The sequence below is a fragment of the Capricornis sumatraensis genome, chromosome 8 (assembly GCF_032405125.1).
Source record: "Capricornis sumatraensis isolate serow.1 chromosome 8, serow.2, whole genome shotgun sequence".
NCBI classification, from domain to species: domain Eukaryota; kingdom Metazoa; phylum Chordata; class Mammalia; order Artiodactyla; family Bovidae; genus Capricornis; species Capricornis sumatraensis.
This window is the reverse complement of record NC_091076.1, coordinates 73,605,596-73,628,359: the sequence shown is the minus strand read 5'-3', so window position 1 is coordinate 73,628,359 and position 22,764 is coordinate 73,605,596. Positions and strand designations below refer to the sequence as shown.

General features: G+C 46.0%; 1 protein-coding gene across 1 annotated transcript in view; it reads left to right on the top strand.

The window, feature by feature from the left end:
* SMG6 (SMG6 nonsense mediated mRNA decay factor) overlaps window positions 1-22,764 on the top strand; it is a 198,909-nt gene that overhangs the window by 49,966 nt on the left and 126,179 nt on the right. The window contains exon 10 of the mRNA XM_068976479.1: window positions 3,354-3,499. Coding sequence (XP_068832580.1) covers window positions 3,354-3,499 — 146 coding nt within the window. The remainder of the gene's footprint in view (window positions 1-3,353; window positions 3,500-22,764) is intronic.

Here is a 22,764-nt window from a genome sequence, read left to right as displayed (position 1 = left end):
GAGTCCTCCCGGGCTCAGGGAACGGAACCAGGCGGGAGTGCTGTGTGGCTCCTGGCGGACACTGGGTCTCCCAGGGAGAAGCACAGTGGACCCACACTTGGACTCCTCCGAGGGGGTCAGGAAGCCGGCCATCTGTAGACTTCTGACTTGTGACGAAGAGAATACTTTAGCTTCCCATTGTAGCCTAGGTTGAAGTTGCCACTTTAGTTTTTTACGTGCTTGCCGAGTCATGCTCTTTGCACACTTTCAAGATCTCTTGGAATTCAAAGACTCATGTGTTTATTTTGGACTTCGAATTGTTAAAAATATTATGTTTGTGTCTTGATTTACTTTTTAAAACTAGAAATATATTATATACAAAAGCCAGAAGTATCCATCGTAGGGGAAATCTTTTTACTGTATACAGTGCTCGTTGTAAAATATTTAGAAAACCCAGCAAAAAGAAGAAATAAAAAATTATTCCTGTTCTCACTGTCCAGAGATAACTATCCACCGTTAACACTTGATATATATTTTTATCTTTCTTCCATACATCACACATGTACATTCTCTTATTTATTTTTTATAAATATCTATAAAAGGGAGCACATTAAACTACTTTAAAACTGTCTTCAGTTAATATATATTAAACTTAAAAAAATCTAATACAGCTTCTAAAAAATAGAATTCAGTTGTATGGATATGCCATCTTAATAATCTGTTGTTGTTGGATGTTTTAGGCTGCTTCCAGTTTTTCGCTGTTATAAATTGCCATCTTTTTATGCTTTCTCGCCTCTTTCTCTATTGCTGCTACTGCTGCTGCTGCTTGTGTAAAACTTTTACAATTATTACCTAAGTAATATATAAAAATCTCCTTGTAAAAGTATAATATGCTTTTCTAAAATTTCTTTCAACTCTTTCCCAACCTCTGTGCCCTCCAAAGAGATAATGCTAGACATCAGGTTATGTATTCTTTAGACCTTTTTATTGCATTTGCATAATTACTTATGTAGCCATAAAAACCATCATTTTATTTTGTGGGTTTTTTCCCCTAAACAAATTGTATTCTGTCATTATCCCAGTTTTAGTATAATTTTCATTCTGCAATATGGGGTGGAGCAAAGAGAAAGAAATAAAACTACTTACAGGTAATTGGAGACCAAAACCAGAGAGCATTTTGGTTATGAAATTGGGCACGAGAAACGCCGTTATTGAGCTCTGAGGAAAAATCTTTTATCTGCATGTCCTTCAGTTGTTGCCTCACAAAGCTGATGTTGTCTGAGAACTCCATCTTCCTTGTATCTCAGAATTTGAGTTACTCTAACTCATACCCTTATGCATTTGATTTCTTTTTCTTTTGTTTTAATCATTGTGAACTAGTTGAAAGGTGAACAGCAAATTTTTTTTTTTTAACATAAAAAAGACGATGTGGACATTTGGCCTGGCGCTCGTTTGAGGCTTCAGTCTGACCTAGGGAGTGATAATGGCTGTGTTTCAATTCCCATCCCGGGAAAGAGTCTTCCTCAGACACAGCCTCGAAGCAGGACCGTCCCACGTGACACTTCTGTCACGTCGTTCTGTGCTGGCTCTCCATCGCCTTTCAACATGGAGACACATGGCTCCAAATCTCGCCCAGTGTGGCTGCTTTTCAAGCAGAGTGAACTCTGCGGTTCTCGTAATGAGAAGTGCTAGTCCCCCTCCCCACCTCCAACCAGAAAGAGTGCTGCATAGTGTCAGGGTTTAAAATGAAACCTTTGTTACAGCCCAGGGGGAAAAATGGATCCAGTCCAGCCCCAAACATATCACTCTCTGCCATTCCAAACCGACCAAGAGTTTCAGTGGTTCTGAAACTTTTTAGAGGTGGGAGAAAATCAGTGTGTTTTGGTTGTTTTGTTGTTGTTGGGTGGTGGTGGCAGGAGTGTGGGGTGGGGTGGCACTTGAAATGGCATGTGGGGGCAAGAAAGCAAATGCCTGGCATGTTTTGTGCCAATGAAAACGAGGACAGCTCAGCAGAGAAGGGCACTGGAACATAAACTGTAATTGACCCGTAACTGTGGCATGACTTCTGGGTCCTGGGGGGTCAGTCGCAGGAGTTGCCTCCAAGGGCGAGGAATGAAGCTTGCCAGGCTTTCAGAAGGCTGTGGCGTTTTCTTCCCTGGGGAGGGTGCTTACTACACATCGGAGAAAGGGTCGAGGTTCAGGTGAAAGCAGAAGCACCTTTCCCTAGGACTCGAGACTGTGCTGTGTCCTTCGAGGAGGATTCCCTTCCCTGTGGCTTTCCAGAAGCTATTTGTTAATCCAAGCTGGAGCTCTTCCTCACCCTCCTCTCCCCCCACCCCAGTACACACGCAGTGTACCACAAGCAGTTTGTTTGCTTGTGAGGGGGTGTGAGGATGGATGAAAGATGCTCTGGTGACCGTGAATTGTTCAGCATGGCCCTCAGGCCCCTGTGCCTGGTTTTTTTCTCCCGAGCACCGAGTTTGACTTTGCTCTTTATTTCTGAGGACTTCAGCTGTGGTTTATTCCCGTTGCCAGAGGAGCTCCAGGCGTGCACCACCGTTCTGTGGCCGCGTTTGGCAAGCAGCGGTCTGAATGACCTCTCCTTAGGAGCGCCGGGTCACTGGCTAGATTTCTGCCTCCCTACATTACAGGCTCTTCCTGTATTGGGAGTGGCAGTTGGCCAGGGCATTATATTTCCACTGGCCTGAAAACATACAGACCCTGATGAGCGGAGCCCTTGTGAGAGGGAGGAGGACAGCAACCCAGGAAAGGCCGAAACAGACCATCGGGGCCCCCGGTCGAGGGATTCTCCAGGGGATGTTTGGGGTCCTTGCATGGAATGATTCGTGTGCTGGCCCCTAAGTTGACAGCAGCTGAACTGCGTCTGAGAGCCCCTCTGGAGTGAAGCTTTGAGTGAAGAATCTTTAGATTCACAAACCTCTTCCTAGAATATGGTTTTCATACTGGAGAGTTTGGGGACTATGCTGGCCTGAGAGCTTAAAGGAAATTTGTTCACTCTTTAGAAAAACTGATGGTTTCAGAGAGAAACTTTGATTTCAGCTTGAATCCACTTATTGCCAGAGGTTAGGAAATAGCATACCAAAGCATAATAACTCATGGTGATTTATCCAAAAAATTGAGTTGTTTCCATCTCTAAACCCTGAACACGTCTTTCTCTTAAATTTGTTCACAACCTTAGGGTACCCGGAAGGTTTGTGAAGGCAAAGAAACATCCTAGGTGTCAGCTGTCTGCTTTTCTGAGAAAGAGAGAGGGAGGGAAGGAATGAATGAATGAATGCGTGTGTGTGTGCGTGCGTGCACGCGCTGAGTGCTCTCGGGGATGTGCCTCACTGACGGGCTGCCTGTGCTTGTAGGATGGAGACGTTCCCTGCAGTGGCTGAGAAGGTCCTCAAGGAGTTCCAGGTGTTGCTGCAGCACAGCCCCTCTCCTATTGGAAGTACCCGCATGCTACAGCTTATGACTATCAACATGTTTGCTGTACACAACTCCCAGTTGAAAGGTAAGGAACATCCAGTTTCTTAATCTAGACAGATAAAGATTAATCTGTCTTCTTTCCTGTGCTGCCATACCACTACACAGTCTCACACACACACACTCATACACACACACACACACACACACACACACACACCCACACCCACACCCACCCACCCACCCCGCCTTTCAGATCTTTCATGTACTCTCCGAAATCCGTATGACTCTCTAGTGCTTGGGTGGGATGGTTGGAGGGAATCATGGGTATAGAGCTTAATTTGCAAACCCAGAGACGCTGCTGCACATCTGGCTGTGCTGAAGGCAGCAGCAAGGCCTCTTGGAGGCTGCAGACCCAAAGCCTGTCCCAGGGGGGAGGCATGGCTGAAATGTTTCATTGCAGAGACCATACGCTTGGCAGGGATGGGGAATAGCTGTTTCTGGACTAATGTACCCTGTTTGTTCAATATGGAAAAGTCTAGTTCCCTATGGGATATCCCTTGTGGGAGTCTGCCAGGGAGTAAGAACAGAGAATTGATGAGCTTTGGTGACTCAAATCTGGAAGCAAAAAACTCACCAGCCTCAGAGTTTGGCAGATGTAGTGGTATGCATTCTGAGATGCTTTTCTGAACGCTGGGTGTTTTTTTCTTTTTTTGACATGAGGTGGGAGGTGGGGAAGGAGAAATGGGAGAGGGGCTGATTGGCAGGATTTGTAAATGTTCTGGTGACCAGGTCACAGTGGAAGGATGTTAACCGGATCCCTTCCCCTCCCTCCACCCCACTGAGGTAAGGATGATGTGGTTTGACTTGATGGAAATCTGTAGCCTGGAGGTGACATTATTTTGTGTGTTTGTTTGCAAAGGAGACTTGGTCCATGCTGCCAAAAAATCATTTCAGAGCCTCAACAGAGAGTGTCTGGTCTCAGGGTTAGAAGGTTGTCACCTGCAGTCCCAAGAAGTGGGGATTGCCCTCCAGAGAGACTCTGCTGCAAAGCAGACCCGGTGTTTCTGGACAGAGTCTCACTGGTTCTTTCAGGGCACCTTTTCTTAGTGGTCTCTGTCACTCTGAAGTTGGTTTATTTCCCTTTCCCATTTGTATTTAGGGTTGTGCTTCAGCCTGCTCCGGTCAGGTGGGGGGGTGTTCTCCCTGGTGAGCAGGCAGCTGCACTTTCCCCTGAAACTTGGCTTCTCCTGGGACTCCGCCAGGCCCTCTGCTGGTTTGCTTGGGTTTTCCATCACATCTGAAGCCTGGAGGGTGTTCTCCTCTCACGCTGTCTGCCACAGCATTTACAGTTCCTTGCAGAAGGTGAAATGCACAGGTTTAGGTGCCATTTTGAACTTCTCTGAATATGTCTGGGAATACCAGTGAGAAAGCACGCAGTCCTGAGGGGCAATGGTAGTTTCCAGGAAGGAGGAAATACGGTCTGTAAAGGGTGGTGAGGCGGTCAGTCTGGAGGGGAGGGAACTCGATCCCTTCCTCATCGCTTGAGGGTCTCGAGGGTCAGGCCACCAGGTGGGGAGCTCGCAGGCTCGGGGGAATGGCGCATCCCGAGTCGGCTTCCTGTTCACGTCCCTGCCTCCCTCTGGCAGCGTCACAGTCAGTGAGCCGCCTGTCACAGAGCGCAGCCTCTGCCAAGGTAGTTTCCCCATCGGGGGACCTGGAGGTGTGAATGTAAAGGCCCCACAGCTCTAGTCTGCGGAGCCTCTGTTGTCAGCAACTTCTGCTCCACGAAAAGGAAGATGTTAGCCTTTTCATAGGCCACCAATGAGTCCTTTCCTTGGAGCTGTTGTAAAGTTAAAAGTTAAGAAAATATGGGTGAAAGGAAGGTGAGACAGTGAGAACAGAGAAAGAAGGAAGTAGTGCTTTCCCTTGGAGGCCAGCATGCTTTTTCTTAGACTCTTTACCATGGTCGCTCCTAACAAGGACCTGCTTGCCAGGAAGGACATGTCACAGCCTGTGCGTGAGACCCCGCCACCGGCTTTGTCCTGATGCTCACCTCCACGGGGCAGCTGGGGCCGAGAGCTGAGGTGGTCCAAGGGTGTTTCAGAAAAAAACAGCCCGGCCACAGGATGTAACACTCAGCTAGGACAGAGCGCTCTGTGGACTTGCTGCCAAGTACCCGGTGTGCAGCTGAGGCGGCCGTCCAGACCCCACTGTGTGGGCTGCCACTGGGAGAGGGGTGAGCAGAGCACTCAGCGGGGCTGGCTGGTGGGAAGATGCGCTTTTCCATTTCCCAGCATGTGAGTCATCTTCACTGGGCCCCTGTGCTGTGCTCGCACGGACAGTGGCAAGAAGGGGGTGTTGTGGCTGAGCTGCAGCATCTGTGCCGGGGGTGGAGCGGGAAGGGGGTTGGGGAGAGGGTAAAGATTTAAATCCTTCACTAATCAGCAGCAGTTTGAATCACATTTTTATGAGTAAGGAAGTGATAAATCAGCCCTTGAGTGTTCAGCCCCCGGGTCCCGTCAGCCGGTGCCCTTCTGAAGGCTGCCCTCCAGGCCGGTCGGCTGGCTGTCAGAGCCGCCACCCAGCCGCGGGACCCCGGCTGTCTGCAGCCAGGAAGCGAGGGCCTGCTGCTGCCTGGCCCTCCCAGGTGCTTGGGGTCTGTGGTGATTTGGCAGTCACTGCAAGTTAACAGAACATCTGGGCCATCATTTTTCTTTCCATTCCTTCTTGGCCTTGTCCTTCTGGGTGGGTGTTTGCATATGTCAGTTCCTGGACTCTGTGGAGAAGGAGCGTTCCAGCCTGGAGCAGAGGTGATATGTGTCCCCCCACGGCAGTCGAGATTCTCTCCATCTATGCCTGGCCCTTCCCTGGAGACGTGGTACCTAGGGAGAGCCACAGGGACGGCCTTACGGAAAAGCATGTCCTTTGCTATTGCCTCTAATTCGTTTTTGTATGGGCTCGGTGCTACCCTTGTATAAGTCCTCTTTTCAAAATACCGGAAATGATACTAATAGTGTGATTATTAAAATACTTTCCAAATGTGCTTTCCTTGGGGTCGAGAGACACAGAACTCTTAAAGAGCTTCAGGCACCCCAGAAGGCCCAACGGAGGGGAAACACTTAGATGGTCAAAGAGGCCTTTCTTAACTTACAGTTTTCCCTGGAGCCTAGGGAGGCAGAGGTCGTGAGGTTTGTCCCCCTTCCGATCAAGGAAAGTAAGTTGAGTTTTGCCACACCATTTAACCAGCGAACCTTTCAGGTCTCAGCAGTGATCTTAACACAAGTTCAAGGCTATTGATACCTTTATCTCCTCCCATCGGGTGGGCCCTCTGCAAGAAGCCTGCTGGAGTGGGACTGCAGAGAGTCCAGAATCCTACTAGTCTACATTGAAGAGGTTGAGGACAGAGACATTCGAGGGATGTTTGGGTTTCCCTTAGCAGAGGGCCTGGTATTTATCAGGCACTCAGTAAGCATTCACTGAGTACATGGATGAGGAAGTCCATGGTTCCAGGCCGACCATCACTGAACAATGTGTTCCCTTCCTGGCCTGTGTCCAGAATTGCCCTTCGGCGAGTAATGGGTGGTGGCGAGATAGGTGGTTCCCAGGGTGATGTCACCACTGGTCATCGGAGAAGCGGGGCCTTCTCCACGTGCCTCAGCATTTAACACTTCAGTAGCCACCCGATTGGCTGATGTGGTGCTGGAGAGGGAATGGTTGATCTAAACCACAAGCACTCCAAGAATTTTATTTTATTTTTTTAATTCTGTAACGTAAGGAAATAAAGCTCTCGTTTCTTGAAGAGGAGTAATCGAAGCAGTATTTGTGGTAGGGCACCCCTGGAACCCCACTGCATCTCCCATCTGTGCCCAATTTGCTCCAGTCTGGCCCCCTTGTTTCTTCCCCCCTTTTTCTCTCTCCCTCTCTTTGTCTTTTTAAAAAATATGTTTTTATAATTCCTGGAATCAAAACCATTGCAGGCACACACTGTTTTATTTTACTGTATTATTGGATTATACTTCCTATAAATCATTGGATGTTATTCATTGGCCACCACTAGAATAACTTCCCTTTTCTGTGCCCTGGCCCCTTCTTTTTCCTCCTCTCTTTCCTCCTCTACCAGTTCAGAGAGGAGGTCTCCGTGTCAGCCTTGCAGAAAAGCCCTGGTGACAGCAAGAGGGCACCCAAGAGACACTGCTCGTGTGTTCGCCGTTGGGGCTCCCTGTTCTTAGGGAACGTTTAGGGGCTGGCATTGAGCTAGGGCTAGGCTGGCCTTCCTTTCGTTATCATTTATGCTCACTTTTATCGTTTACTAGTAATCCTGAACTGCAGGAGGTGGTGGGAGCGGGTGCCACCTGCCTGCCTCCAGAGGGATAGAGACACGGCACCTGTCGACAGGGGACCCACAGAACTGGACCCCAGTGTGTGGGACGCTTGAGATGGGAGCCACTCACCTCCAGGCTGTGGTCATGTATGCAGGTTGACCCTAGTTTGTGAAGTTACAGTCACAACCAAAATTTCTTTGTCTTCAGCAAACCACCGCCTTAGAGACCTTTGATAAGGCAGGGTGCTGCCCCGTGCAGTTCACTTCTGTCTGAATCTCTCACCCGAGCAGAATGTATCAAGTGCCTAATCCCCTGCTTGTCAGAACAGCTGTACAGGAATCCACCTCTCGGAAAGGGTAGGCCTGAGTTGAGCTGTGTAAACTGCCCTCTCATCCTGCTTGTCTGTCTCTGCTGATAGAAACTCTTGGGCTCTTTTCTCCCCAAGGACCTTTGTGTAGATTTCTACAGGTAGTCGGCACTGCCTGACCTTCGTTTTCAGGACTGCTTGCTCAGTTGAGGGCAGATAAACAAAGAAACAGCCAGCTTGGCCCCCAAATTATGTGAGAAATGGATTCAGAGGTCAGAAGAGGCAAGGCTTTAGGAGGCAGACCAGGGGAAGGGCACATCCCTCTGCCATGCCTTCTGTTCCTCCGGGGGAGCTACAGCTATCAACAGGCTGCTTAGCATGGATTTCTTCCCTCAGAGTTCCCTGGAACAGAAGGAAAAGCTAAGGAAATGAGTTTGTCGAGGGATGTTCCTATGTTCCCGACTCTGAATTCCAGGGTCCTTGTTTTCAGAATGAATCCGTTATTCTAGGCTGAGGAAGGAGAAGCAGTTGTGGAAATCCACTCATGCCAATGAAATTAAGCCTCTTACCTGTCGGCTGATGGAATGATCTCTGGTTTCGCCCCAGGGTTACAGTGTGGCTTGGTGTCCGTGGCTGCCCTGTGGGGCGGTGGAGAAGTGCAGTGTCCCGTCACCATCTCGTCGTTACTGTGGCTAGAGACCTCATCTCTGCTGCCATTTTATAGCTTCTCAATTTGATTTTTTTTTTTTTTTTCCTTCCTGGATGGACTTATTCTGAAAGAGAGACCTTACTGGGGGGATGCTGGCAGCAGGACTCTCAGCTGCCTTTTTGGAATTCTCCTTAAACTCTTCCTGGGGAGTAAAATTCTACATGCTACAGGGGGTGTGGGCCAGCTCTCTGCTATTTGTTGAATATTCAGGGAACATGAGTATGTTCTGGGGGTGGGCATTAGGGAGAGTAAGTTGTACTTTGGACCCTAACCAACTAAATGTTGGTCTGGGGAAGAACTGTAAGCTTTCAAAGGTAGTGGCCAGGAATGACAACAGAACAACATCGTGGTCACACCTGATGAGATTTTATCGTTGCTGTATATGTATTCTCATGTGATGTCTCCCGTCAGCCTCTGACTCTTTGCAACCCCATGAACTATATATAGTCCATGGAATTCTCCAGGCCAGAATACTGGAGTGGGTAGCCTTTCCCTTCTCCAAGGGATTTTACCACCCCAGGGATCGAACCCAGGTCTCCCGAATTGCAGGCGGATTCTTGACCAGCTGAGCCACCAGGGAAACCCAAGAATACTGGAGTGGGTAGCCTATCCCTTCTCCAGCGGATCTTCCTGACCCAGGAATCGAACTGGGGTCTCCTGCATTGCAGGCAGATTCTTTACCAACTGAGCTATCAGAAAAGCCCCTGAGACAGGTGGGACAGCTATTTTGTGTCCTATTTAGTCGATTTACAGACTAGAAACATACCAGAAAGGCTGAGTAACTTTAGGAAGGTCACAAAGGTAGTAAATTACACTCAGGTCTCAAGGGTCCAGCCTCCTGTGTCAGATGGCACACAGAAATTTCTTTGGACCTGATTGAGACAGCTCAACACAGCAAGCAATCGTTCCCACCCTGCCTCACCACCGCCTCCACCCCCCAATCTAAGCAGCTGCATTTTCCCTCTACTAAATAATACAGATAACTTGGCACAGTTAAATTGTGTCTTCTCCTTTTCTCTTCCCCAGTTAATATGCTACTGTTGTCAGCTGTTTTAATTATTTTTTTACTTTTAAACCTTGAAAGACAAGTTGTTGTTTTCACTTATGTTTTGTTTTCATTATTATCATGATTGTTTTTATGGTAAATATTTGTTTAGACTCACCTATATATTTACTACTTATTTTTCATTCCTTTTTATATTTCAGACCTTCTCCCTGGGATCAGTTTCTTTTCCTTTTGTTTTTTGGCTGCCCCTCCCTGCCTGTGGGATCTTAGTTCCTGGATCAGGGATGGAACCCGGCAGTGAAAGCGCAGAGTCCTAATCGCTGGACCACCAGGAGTTCCCTGGGACCGTTTTCTTTCTGCCTGAACCATATTCTTTAGAATTTATTTAGTGACATTCTTTTGATAACAAACTTCCAATTCGTATTTGTCTGAAAACCCTTCATTTTCCCGATTCCTCTGTATTCACTGGTAATAGAACTCTATGTTAACAGTTGTTTTTCTTCAGCCCACTGAAGGTACCTTGCTGTCTCTGGGTTGTTACTGTTTAAAAGTCAGCCGTCAGTCTAATTGTCCTCTTAAAAATAATCTGTTATCTCTGGATGATTCTTAGGTTTTTTTTTTTTAAATAAACCCTTTGATATTCTACACCTTTAATGATTTTCTAGGTTTGCACTTTTTTTTCTTTTTTTTTTTTGCTGGGGCTTTATAGGGCTTCATGTATCTGTGAGTCGATTTCAGCAGTTTTAGAAAATTCTTAGCATTCTTTTTTTACATACTGCATCTGCCCATGCTTTCTCTTCTCCTTCTGTCTTAAATGTCTCTCAAAACTTCTCTTTCATTTTTGACTCTCTCTCTCTTTTTTTTTTGGCGCTGCATTCCTCGTAATTTCCTTAACTCTGTCCCTGAACCTTTTCTTAGCTATATCTAATCTGCTAAACATGCTCTGCTGAGATTTTATTTCAATTATATATTTTTATTTCCAGACTTTTTTTCCCCCCTAAATCTGGTCTTTTCCTGTTAGTTTCTTATTTCCTGAACATATTTGTGAGCTTGTCTTCTATTTATTTTTTAAGATATTAAACGTGGTTATTTTAGGGACTCTGATCAAGGGGTCCTTTTAGGTGAGGTTCTTCTAGTCTCTTATTTCTGCTGGCTGTTGTACGTGTGCCTTGTTTCCTGTGTAATTTAAAAAAAAATTTTTTCCCCCTGTTATCTGCTAATTTTCTGTGGGAATTCATTAGTGGGAATTCTTGGAGACCTGGGATGAAAATGGGGAAAGGGTTTGAGTTTGCTTTTGTCCACAGTCTGGTGTGAAGAGTCTAAAATAATCCTTTTAGGTCAAATGCCTGCTTCGGGGTTTTCAAGCCATTCAGGTAATGCGGATACAGACTGCACACCCCTGTGAGCGCTAGTGCACAGCCTGTACTTTCCGTGCACTGTTTTGTTTTTTTTTTTTTTGTCTTCTAGTCAGCCTCAGGGTTTGATGTAGTCAGTTTTTTAGCTAGTTGTCTTATCACGAGGCTGAGGATGGCTTCTGATTGACCTTTGTACTTCGGTGTAGCTCTGTGGGACCTCAGCTTTATGGCAGGGATCTTGGGCATCCTCTTATGTCGGCTGTACCCACGAAACCTCAGAAACCCAGAGCTCAAGTTCAGCAGGTAGCAGAGGTTCTTAGGGTAAAGCCTGACCCTATCCCATGCTTAACAGCTCTAGTTTTGTCTTTACTCAGTCTCTGGCCAGAGGATTCCTTTTTAATTTTTTAACTCAACGCTGCTTTCTAGAAGGATTTTTAAAATGCTCTTTCCAGGATAATTAGTTGTTTCACTGGGAGAGTAGACCTAGGTTCCTAGTCTGCCTGCCGTGTTACTAGAGGAAATGCTGTTATTCCTTTTTTCTTTGAAACATCAGACTTGAGCATTTTTTCCTAACCTACGCCTGTGAGCATTGTGACAGGGGCACCTGTATGTCTGGTGGCGAGAGCATGGGAGGCTGGGCTTCCAAAGAGCAGCTCCTTTTCCAGCTCCTGCAGCCTAGTTTTATGGCAGATGGTATATGGGCTCAGATTTTTTGATTTTTCCAAGAGATGGTCAAGGTATATACTACTCAGAGGACTAATTGACAGGTGGGGAAGAAAGGTAATGGAAGGCAGGGAGAGAGGCCTGTCGCTGAACTGTTACAAGCCATTTATTGCTGAAAGGGTGTAAGCTAGGGATCTGGACAAGAGTGCTCTCTAGTTTCAGCCACATCACACTCCAGAGCTGGTAAACTCTGTTGGCCCATAAAATCCTTTCCATTAGTCAGGGTGCTCTGTGCTTTTGTTCTTGACTACTGCTGTCCTTAGAGCTGTTTGGTTGGCTTGTATGTCCCAGTTTCCTTTTTAGAAGGCAGATTGTCATATGGTTAGGAATTTATTTACTGTAATTGGAGTTTTCTGGCTTCTCGAGTCCCCTCTTCAGATATCAGACTCCCATCTCGAAGCTTAGTTCAGAAACTGCCCATGTGATCCCTTGCCCCAAGTGCCAACAACAGATGCAGCGATTGACACGCTGCAGGGAGTTTCCAACTGCTGGGCAGGTTTCTGAAATCCAGACACGTGCTGTTCACACGTTGGCTTCTGAAGCAAGGATCAGCGGTTGGAAGAGGGGAGGGGCTGGCAGGCCTGGAGGGAGAAAGATCTTATAATGCCTGCCCAGGGCTTAAGGCTGTGTCAGCTTTCTTCATCCCTCCTCCAGCTGGCGTTGGCAGGACAGAGTAAATCACTGTGGAGTGGTTATGAGCCCAGCTCACCAGGGGCTTCTCTGAGGCACACCTGTGACGTCATCCCGTTATCGCTGCTTGTTCTGCACAGCCTCTTCCCACCTCTCCCCTGAGAGAGGGTGATGCCCGGAACTCGTGTCAGGGCAGCGAACAGAGAGAAATGTTTGGTAATCATTATTTCGAGATGCCTGCTAAGGACACAGTTGTAGGCTGTTGACACACTCTTCAAGATTCCACACTGAAAGCAAAAATCCTCTTGCAAACATGCCCTGGATACCCTTTGTGAATCAAACTTGTTTTTAAACACGAAGAGAAAGATGATCCAGAAAGACTTGAAACTCCTAACTGTGGTCTCTATTGTTCCCATTTCCCCTTTTTACACACAGATACACACACACATGTAGTCTGCTCTCCAGAAAGACTTGAAACTCCTAACACGCACTCACACACACACACAGGCTGCTCTCCACAAGCCTCTGCTGGCTTCCCATTTCTCTCAGAGCAAAAGCCGTGAAAGTCTTCACAAGGCCTTCCGGTGTGGACTCTCCCTCCTCCCCACTCCCCTCCTTGCTGTCTCTGGTCTCATTCAGACCACACCCTGACTTGCTTACTTTGTTTTAGTTACTCTGGCCTTCTTGCAGGTCCTCTGATGAGCCAGGGGCTTCTCCCCCCTTTGGGCCTTTGCATTAGCAGTTTCCTCTACGTGGAAGTGCTCTTTCTCCAGCCATCTGCATGGCCTATATCCCATCTCCCATGAGTCTGTTCAAATCTTAGCTCCACGTGACTTAACTCAGACCATTCTGTGGAGACTGCTGCGCTCCCACCGTGTTCTCCTGTCGCCCCCATCCTGCTCTGCTTTTCATTTTCATAACACTTGTTCTTTAAACACTAGATAACTTGTGTATTTTTTTTTTCATTTTTTTCCACATTTTTCAAAAGAATTTATTAAGAAACAGAAAAAAGGATATAGAGTACACACAATCAAAGAAATGAAAGAGTTTACAACATGGATTCTTCAGGCCGGTGGCAACTAAGAAATAATTGCTGGGCCGACACCAAGGGTACGGAGGCCCCAACTCCATTTTCGATCCCATTTCTCTTGGCTGCTAACCCAACCAGCTCAAACTTCTTCCAAAGAGAAGTCAGATTGCCTTCCAAAATCTCCCCGAACTGCTTCCCAGCTGCCTTTACAGCCCTTCTCTGCCTGGTCCCTGATTCCTCACCTAGGCTTCAGGTGAGGTCAGCCAGACCCTGCTGAGCCTTCTCCACTCCTCCAGTCACTCTGTGGTTCCTCAATCTGTTTTTGTTCCCATCCGGATTCATTTAATTAAAGTACTTTCATGAACCAGTTAGGCTGGCTTGTTCTGCTGCCTTTGGTCAAGTTACCTGTTTTTCTAAGCCTACATCTGAACTTGACCTTTCTCTTGTTGGGAACGACTTCTTGAGCAGTGTCTCTGGCAGCTCCCTCCCCCAGTTAGTCCAAGGCTACTTTCTCCCCTAGACAGAACTCTGCACTCCCGTCCAACCCCCCACTTAACTTCCAGGTGGCTCTGCTTCTCAGCTAACCCGCCTGGGTAGTGGTTTAGTCACTAAATTGTGTCTGACTCTTGAGACCCCATGGACTATAGCCCGCCAGGCTCCTCTGTCCATGGGATTCTCCAGGCAAGAACACTGGAGTGGGTTGCCATCGCCTTCTCCAGCTTGTGTGTTTCTTTGTTTTCCCTCACGACTCCTCTGGAGAAGGTGATGGCACCCCACCCCAGTACTCTTGACTAGAAAATCCCATGGATGGAGGAGCCTGGTGGGCTGCAGTCCATGGGGTCGCTAGGAGTTGGACACGACTGAGCGACTTCCCTTTCACTTTTTACTTTCATGCGCTGGAGAAGGAAATGGCAACCCACTCCAGTGTTCTTGCCTGGAGAATCCCAGGGACGGGGGAGCCTGGTGGGCTGCTGTCTGTGGGGTCACACACAGTCGGACACGACTGAAGTGCCTTAGCCACACAACTCCTCTTCGAGACTGTAAGTCCCCAGCAGTTGCGGATCCCTGGCCTGTTTTACGCACTGGTGTATTTATTGTGAGTACCCAGGGCAGTGCCTCGCGTGCTGTAAGTTCCCAATAAGCAGCTTTTGTGCTGCGCTGAGTCGCTCAGTCGTGTCCGACTCTTTGCGACCCCGTGGACTGTAGCCTGCCAGGCTTCTCTGTCCATGGGGATTCTCCAGGCAAGAATACTGGAGTGGGTTGCCATTCCCACTTCCTGGGGATCTTCCCAACCCAGGGATCAAACCCAGGTCTCTCGCATTGTAGGCGGATTGTTTACCATCTGAGTCCCCAGGGAAGCCCAAGTAAGTTTTGAGTTGAGTTCACATCAAGAATAAAGTTGGTCAGCAAGTCAGTCTAGACACTGAAAGTTGAGTGGCAAGGCCACGGGGCATCTGCTATTTGGGCCATTGCTTATAATCATGTTTTTTCTTGTTTTTGTTAAGGTGCCACTTCTGAATATGTCATTTCCAAGTGCCTGTTTTATATCCTGACATTAAATTAAAATACATTAAATGTGTCTTGATGTTTACTGTTAATACTGGACTCAGTGTCTTCACCGCTCTGAAAGCAAAGTTTCTTTGAATACAACATGAGTTCTGTCTCCTTTCGTCTCCTAAATCTTTCATCATAAATTCTCTGTCCTTTCTTTCTGCCCATAAATATTCTTTTATTTTTCCTTGTCTACTCATTTACCATATTTTTTTACTCTCACCTTACTGGAGCAACTGTGTCCTGTTTTGTGTAAGCTAAATAATTTTTTAAAATAAGTTTTCACCTTTTGGGTTTTGTTGAGTGCTGAAAAAAAAAAAGAAAAAAGGTGGAAACCACCTATAAACCGACTTCCCAGCAATGACATTCCTTCCTATTTGCATGTGTGAATATTCAAGTTTTACAGTTGAAAGTATACTGAGTATAAAGTGTTTGATTCTGTTTTCACTTGTTTTATAAGTATTCAGTTATGAAATTCTTTGTAAATATATTTAATGGCTAAATAATATTCTCATGTAAATGTGTTAACATTAATGTAATCATTTCCCTGTTTTCACACATTTCCCCCACTTTTCTCAGATTATAAATAATGCTTTAAGTAACATCTTTTAATAAATAGGAAACATGCTTTCCCTATTATTTCATTGGACTGTATTTTTAGAAACTAACTTTTAGGTTTAAAAGATTTGAAGCCTTTTAATGCTTTTGATACATGGTGTGTTGGATTACTTTCTTAAGAAGCTGTGCCAGTTTACAGTCTTAGCAGCAGTGTTTGAGAACGCCCAGTGACCACCTCTTGCTAGCACTGAGTATTGTTAATGTTTTATAGTCCTTAGCACAATGTCGGCATTCATAAAGTTGTTGAATAAATGATAGAAGAAAACCTATCTCTGTTTTTTTTCAATAGACTTTATTTTTTAGAGAAGTTTTCGATTCATAGCAAAAATGGAGTGGAAATACAGAGAGTGCCGTACTGTCTCCTGCCCTAAACGCGCACAGCTTCCCTTGCTATCAACATCCAGAATGAGTGGCTCATTTGTTACAGTTGATGAACCTGATCATCATTATTACCTAATGTCCGTTGTTCACCGTGGAGTTCTCTCTTGGTGGTGTTCTGTGGGTTTAGACCAGTGTAGAATGGTGTGTATCCACCATTGTGGTATCATATTACCCTGAACGTTTGTGCTCTGCCTGTCCATCCTTCCCACCCTCCCTTCTCCTAACCCCTGGCAACCTCTGATATTTTTACTGTCTCCATAGTTTTGCTTTTCCAGAATGTCATAGAATTAGAGTCATACGGTAGGTAGCTGTTTCCGATTGGCTTCTTTCACTTAGTCATGTCTTGACAGCTCTTTTTTTTTTTTTTTTTTAAGCACTGAGTAGTATTCCATTATTTGAGTAGACCACAGTTGATTTATCCATTAACCTACTGAAGAATATCTTGGTTGCTTCTAAATTTTGGCAATTATGTATAAGGCTGCTATAAACATCTGAGTGCAGGTTTTTGTGGGGACTTAAGTTTTCAACTCATTTGAGTAAATACCAAGGAGTGTGATTGCTGGGTCATATGGTAAGACTGTGTTTAGTTTGTAGGAAACTGCCAAACCGTCTTCCAGCCTATCCTGTTTTCAATTGCATTTCTTTGATTATTGGTGAGAGTGGACATTTTTTCCTGTGTTTTATTAACCAGGTATAGTTCTGTGTGGTCCTGTTCTCTGCAAATTTTTTTGTTCTTCCCTAATATTTTTCCTACCAGTTTATTTGCGCTTTATAGATAGTTAATATAGCAAGTCCTTTCTGTGCTCATTGGTGATTTTCTTACTTGTATTTGATTCTTGTATTTGTTTTTCTTAATGTACAAAAGTTGTAAAAAATTTTTATAGTTAAAAGTGTCACCCTTTATGATTTACTTCATTGCTCTTAAAGCTTAAAAAGGAGACGTTTTTAGGCAGCTCTGCAAATGTATTTTCATTTCCATCAGCTGGAGGGAATTTTAGCCCCGTTTGTAATTTCATTCAGTTGGAAAGAGATGGGAGGAACCCTACGCGCTTAATGGAATAACACCCGAGAGCTGTGACAGTAGATCTTCTGCATCAGATGGGAAAGTTCCGGACCAGCATAGCAGCCCATTTTTACACATTTCGCAGAGTGAGGTAGAGGTGGAGTCACCAGGGGCTGCACTGTCAGGAGTCAGACCTTTCCCCTCCCCTCCCCTCACCTCACCTCAGGTAACTGCTTGCCAGGTGGGAAGAGCTCAGGCCTCGAAAGTTAACTTGGGCGTGTAGGCGAGTGGTTGTGTGGTCTTGCCATTTCAAGGAGGAAAGAGTACTGTTGCCTTTTGTGGCTGTCCTGCTTTTCACTAAGGAATGAATTGTCAGTGTGTAACAGAATGTTAATAAGGAGGTACCATCTTTATTTGGTAGCAAAATCTCCGGGAGTAAACAAGTCTATGGAGCAGAATTGCAAGAAATTAAGGCTGTGCCAGTGGGGGCGCAGAAGCCACCAGCACACGGAACTAGACGCAGCCAGAGACGTTTGGATACAGATGTTTCCCATAATCTCTGATAGCCCTTTCCATTGGTTAGTCTTGGCTTTGGAAGCACTGTGGGCTTCCCAGGTGGCACTAGTGGTAAAGAACCCGCCTGCCAAGGCAGGAGATGTAAGAGACACGGGTTCAATCCTTGGGTAGGGAAGATTCCCATGGAGGAGGGCATGGCAGTCCACTCCAGTATTCTTGTCTGGGAAACCCTATGGACAGAGGAGCCTGGCAGACTGCAGTCTATAGGGTACCACAGAGTCTGACACGACTGAAGCAACTTAGTACGCACTCACGTGAAAGGGCAGCATGTCTGTGTAATCAGTGCACCTGACTGACTTGGGCTCAAGGATGTGCAGAAGGAGGATAGAGGAGAATGAAATACCTTTGAAATTTCTTTGCTTTAAGGAACTCAGGGAGAGTTACAGGGCTGGAACAGATGTGTGTGCTGCCAAGTCAGGGGAGTCAGATCATCACATTTCTGTTTCCTGGGCGAGTGACTCCTAAGGGTGGGGTCAGCTGCCAAAAATGTGATCTCTCCTTCCTCTGAAGGCTGTGTGGTTATGAACTTTGCAGTTGATAACATTTTTGTAAAATAATACATGTTATATACACATTTCAGCAGAAAAAACTGATGGATATACATCAAAACTTAATCATGATTCCCTGGGATAGATTAAAGGTGTCTTCAATTTTCTTTTTCTTTGGGTTCTTATAGTTTTCTATAGTGATTACAGTATTTTTGTATTAAACTTATTTTTAGAAATTATAATGACAAAAAAATTGAAGTTAGGTAAAATTAGGTTCTAGCTCTGATTGTGTTATATGCTGTATCATGCAAATTAGTTAACAGCTTCCAAATCTGTTTTTATATCTGGTACCTTGAGCATAGAAGACGTTTATTAAATATTTACTGATTTAAACCTTCTCACCATAATTGTTTGCCACTGATTGCCAGTATCTCTCTCCTTCCCTTACAGGAAGATCCTATTTCCTCTCTTTAACTTGAGGTTCAAACAAAGCATCTTTGATTTTGAGGGTTTTGTTTTCTCAAAAACAAAATATTTTGTTTTCTTTTGACGTTGCTGATTCTTCTCTCTTCTTTCATTCCAGAAGAATCAGTAACCTAACAGACCAACTAGAGGGTATTCAGCTGTTCTAAAAAATGCAGTTGTTTTAGCTTCATGAAATACGTAGATCCCTCAACTAGAGTATTTACTCCATGAGAACAAGAGAAGACTGTATATTTTATGAAATCCCTAGCAATATCAAAGCTAACTTCAGAATTAGGTAATAATCATTAATTATCAATTGATTAACTTACCAGGGTTTGGGATTATATAAAATGAGTTTAGGCATGTAAGAAATTAGCAAACTTAAAATGTTTTAAAAAATGGGTATCTTTCTTGCAGCCAAGTAAACATGCGTGTTAAAAAACTTACACAGATATATATGTACTCCCCGCTGCCCCCTCTGCCCCCCGGACCCAAGGCCACCCTGTGCAGCTTGTGGGATCTTAGTTCCCAGACCAAGGATTGAACCTGGGCTCCCTGCAGTGGAATCCTGGAGTCCTGACCACTGGACTGCCAGGGGATTCCCAAAGATGCTTTATGCAGCCTCCATGGTGACAAGCCATCAGTACCTTCACTTTGAGATGGTAATGCTACAGTGGACTGCTTTGAGAAACCAGGAGTAAGATCTTCAACATATTTCTCCCCTGTTTTTTCTTTACCCCAAACTATGGGGCCCTCTCCCACTGAAGACAGTAGGAAGCCACATTTGTAAAGACAGTCCCCTTAATTAACTAATGCCCTGTAGCCCATGGCTGGTGCTCCTTCCCGCGGGAGGCGGAGCACTTCAGTCAGCCCTCGCAGTACCTGCTGTCAGTTTCGCCCTTGCTCCGAAGCCCTTAAAGGCAAGGAGCGTCCTGTTGGGAAGTGGTGGAAATGCCTCCACATATGTGTGCTATTTCTTTAAAAGAAAGTTGAGCGGAAGTGATGCTGTGGGGAACATCTGCACTCGGCCGAGCGGAGAGCGAGATGCGCTGCAGCTGGTGTAAGGCCCTGGCAGGCTGAGGCGCTGCTGTCTGTTGGGGTTTACTTCTGTCTACATTGAAACATGGCTTTGGGAGGGGGTTGGTGGCCCGCTGCCAGCCTCAGTTAGCCTGCCCTTCTCTTTCCTCTTTCCTCCTCACTCCCCCCACCCCAGCTCCCCTCCCTCATGCTTTAAAGTCACATTTCCAGGCCAGACGTAGAATTAATCTCTGGGCACTTCACATTGCTGGCAGCTGAAAGCAGGATGTGGGATCTTTTTTTTCTCTCTCTTTCTCTCTCTCTGCGTCTTGGCTGACTTTTTTACCTCTCGAAGAATTTGGAAGGCCGTGAGACCCCCCCCCTCCTCCCTCCAAGTACTGTGGAGTTTTTCAGCACGCTGATCACCCTGCTGTGGCTTCACCCTAATAGACTTCATATGTTGATGCAGTTGACATCAGTATCAAACTATTTTACATGTGATCTGGTGTATTTCCTGAGGAAATCTGCAAGATATTTATTAAGAACTAATAAAATAAACCTCTCCATGAGTTTTTAGGTAGTTTTCAATTTTTCATGTCTCTCTCGTTTCCTCTTATCAATGAGTTGCTATTTTCTCTCTCTACTCTGACCATCGCAAAAAGGAAACAAAAATAAATGTTTTAAACTGTTCCTGAAGGGACAGAGAGAGAATAGTTCTGCCGTGATGTATCAGCCAGGGCTGTATTTTTAGTGCAGCATTGTAGAAACTAAAAATATCCTGTTATAGTGGATCCTTTTTATAGGTCTGTGTGTGTGTGTGTGTGTGTGTGTGTGTGTGTGTGTGCGTGTGTGCGTGCATGCGCGCGCGCGCGTGTGTGTGCATGTGTGTGTTTATAATGTTGTACGCACAAGTGCCTTTGTGCATCGACAGCCGCTCTTCCCATTACAGCTGGACTCCATTAGTCCTTGAAAATTAATGTAATCCCAGTTAAGAAAAAAATTAATTACTCTACCAGAGCTGCATTATATCCAAAGCTAGTGTTAGCTCCCTAGCTGGCAGCTTAGTTTGAGAGGCTCCAGGGGCCCACGGAGCTGTGGCTGTGGTGTCACAGCCCTTGCTGTCGGGTTTTTCCCATTGAGATCATTCCTCAGTCCTGCCTTCAGGGTCAGGCATGTGATGTGCTGAGAGTTAGTGCAGCCCCCGCCTCAGTGAGCTGCCAGGTTTCAATCCGGTCGTCCCCAAAAGGCGTATCTGCCACAGGCTTCACTCACCTGCCATGGCAGGTTTTCTTATCAGGATTCCTTAAAAACGAGGTTCTTTGGCAGCACTTGATTTTTTTTTTTTTTTTTAGTTTTCTCTGGAGGAGAAATACTGTTTATCAGAGTCTCAGAGAGGCACAGGATTTGCCTTCGAGGGCCCTTCGTGGACCATTAAGAATGACAGTCACGTCTTGTTCTTCCTTTCTCTCTAAGCTTGGACTAGTTTGTCTCATACACACCTTCTGTTACAAATGAGCGTGTCAGAGTTGACTGCTCATTTCTAGTCAGACTGCTCCACACCAGCCCTGGACGAGGGGCCGGCTGGCTCAGCGGGTGAGGAACGTTTCCAGCTCTGTAATCAGTGTTCTGGGATGGGGTGCAGGGCACAGCCCAGAAGTCGATGCAGTCGGCCTCGCCTTCACGGTACAGCTCTTGTGCAATTGCCCGCGTTTGTTGTTGTTTTGTGTCTTTTTCTTCTTTGGGGGCCTAGATTGGGGGGTGGGGAGGCAAGGAGAGAGAGAGGGATAGGTGGGAAGGATGGTTGTTTATTTCCTTACTGGTCAGACTCTCCAGGCTCTCTGCTGAGAGTCCGGCCAGGATCCATCTGTCTTGGACTGCAGCTCGCTTTTTCTGCTGAGCTGGGGCGTGGGCAGCACAGGCCTGTGTAACCCGTGACAGGCCTCCCAAAATGCCATGATGGCATGGATCCTCTCGAGGCTGTTCAGAACAACAGCAGGGTTAGTGGCCTTTTGTTTCTTTTGGGGCACAGGCTCAGCCTCTTCTGCGGCCCTCCTATCCCCTCCCTCTGGTGACTCCATATCCTCCCCCGGGCCCCCTCCCCATCCCAGTCTCGCTGACAACTGGTTGAGTCCTTGGCTTCCTGTACTTGATCCCCAGGCAGTGTACTTCAGTAAAAGTAGTAATTAGGCCTTTTACAAATTTATTTTATTAGTGAAGAGAGTTAGTAGGTAATGGGCTATAATTCTAACACAGCCAGTTTGGAGATTAATAAAAATTTTAAAAAGAGCAGTTTTTACCAGAGGCACTGGGCCTGTTATTTCGAGTTCTCAGTTGAGCCGAAATCAGAGCAGCGTGGGACCCGTGGCGGGCTCTGCTGCTGGGAGGGTGCAGGGCCACGTTCCTTGTTGTTACAGTCTGTGCAGTGCCCGTCCTTGAGGGTGTTTTACGCTGGCATTGGAAAAAAGGAAACCTTGTTTTCCAAGAACTCTGCTCTCTCTCAGCTTGATAAGCATTTAAAAATAAAAGCTGCACAATTGAAATTGGCAGTGCATCCTCATTCTTTTGTCTCTCTGTTTATTTTTTTCCCTCATCCCTCAACATGTGTGCTACAGCCCATGGTTATTACACCCTCAAGAATGATGGCCTGGAACTCAGCAGACTTGCACCAAGGTCTGCCCGCCCTCCACTCGCCGTTTGAAGCTGGCTGAGGCACCGGGGCCCAGCACTGAGAGGCTGGGCGGATCAGTCCATCTGTGGCACATTCCCTTTTCCCCTGAAGCTGCTGCCTGGAATTTTTAGCTTCTCCAGAATCCTGATTGTCAAGCCCAATCTTTCTTGTTAGTTTTTGCAGTTAACTTAATTAATTTGTTTACCTCTCCATTGGAGGAGCTCAAAAAGTGCTTTGGCACTAATCAGGAGCAGTCCTGGCTTTTAAAATAAGATTCTTCTGAGCTGAAACTGTATAATACTGACCCAGAGAAAAGAACAACTACTATGGCTTAGGCTCGGGTGACGGTAAGTCCTGTTTTGCCCAGTGATTGCCTGCCCCTGTTTATGAGTTACTAATAGCACACCCTTTTGCCCTCACAAGTATCCCAGTTTAGGAAATATATTTTAGCATCACCCTAACTTAGATGAATTTAAAAAAAGACGGGGGGGAGGGGAAAAA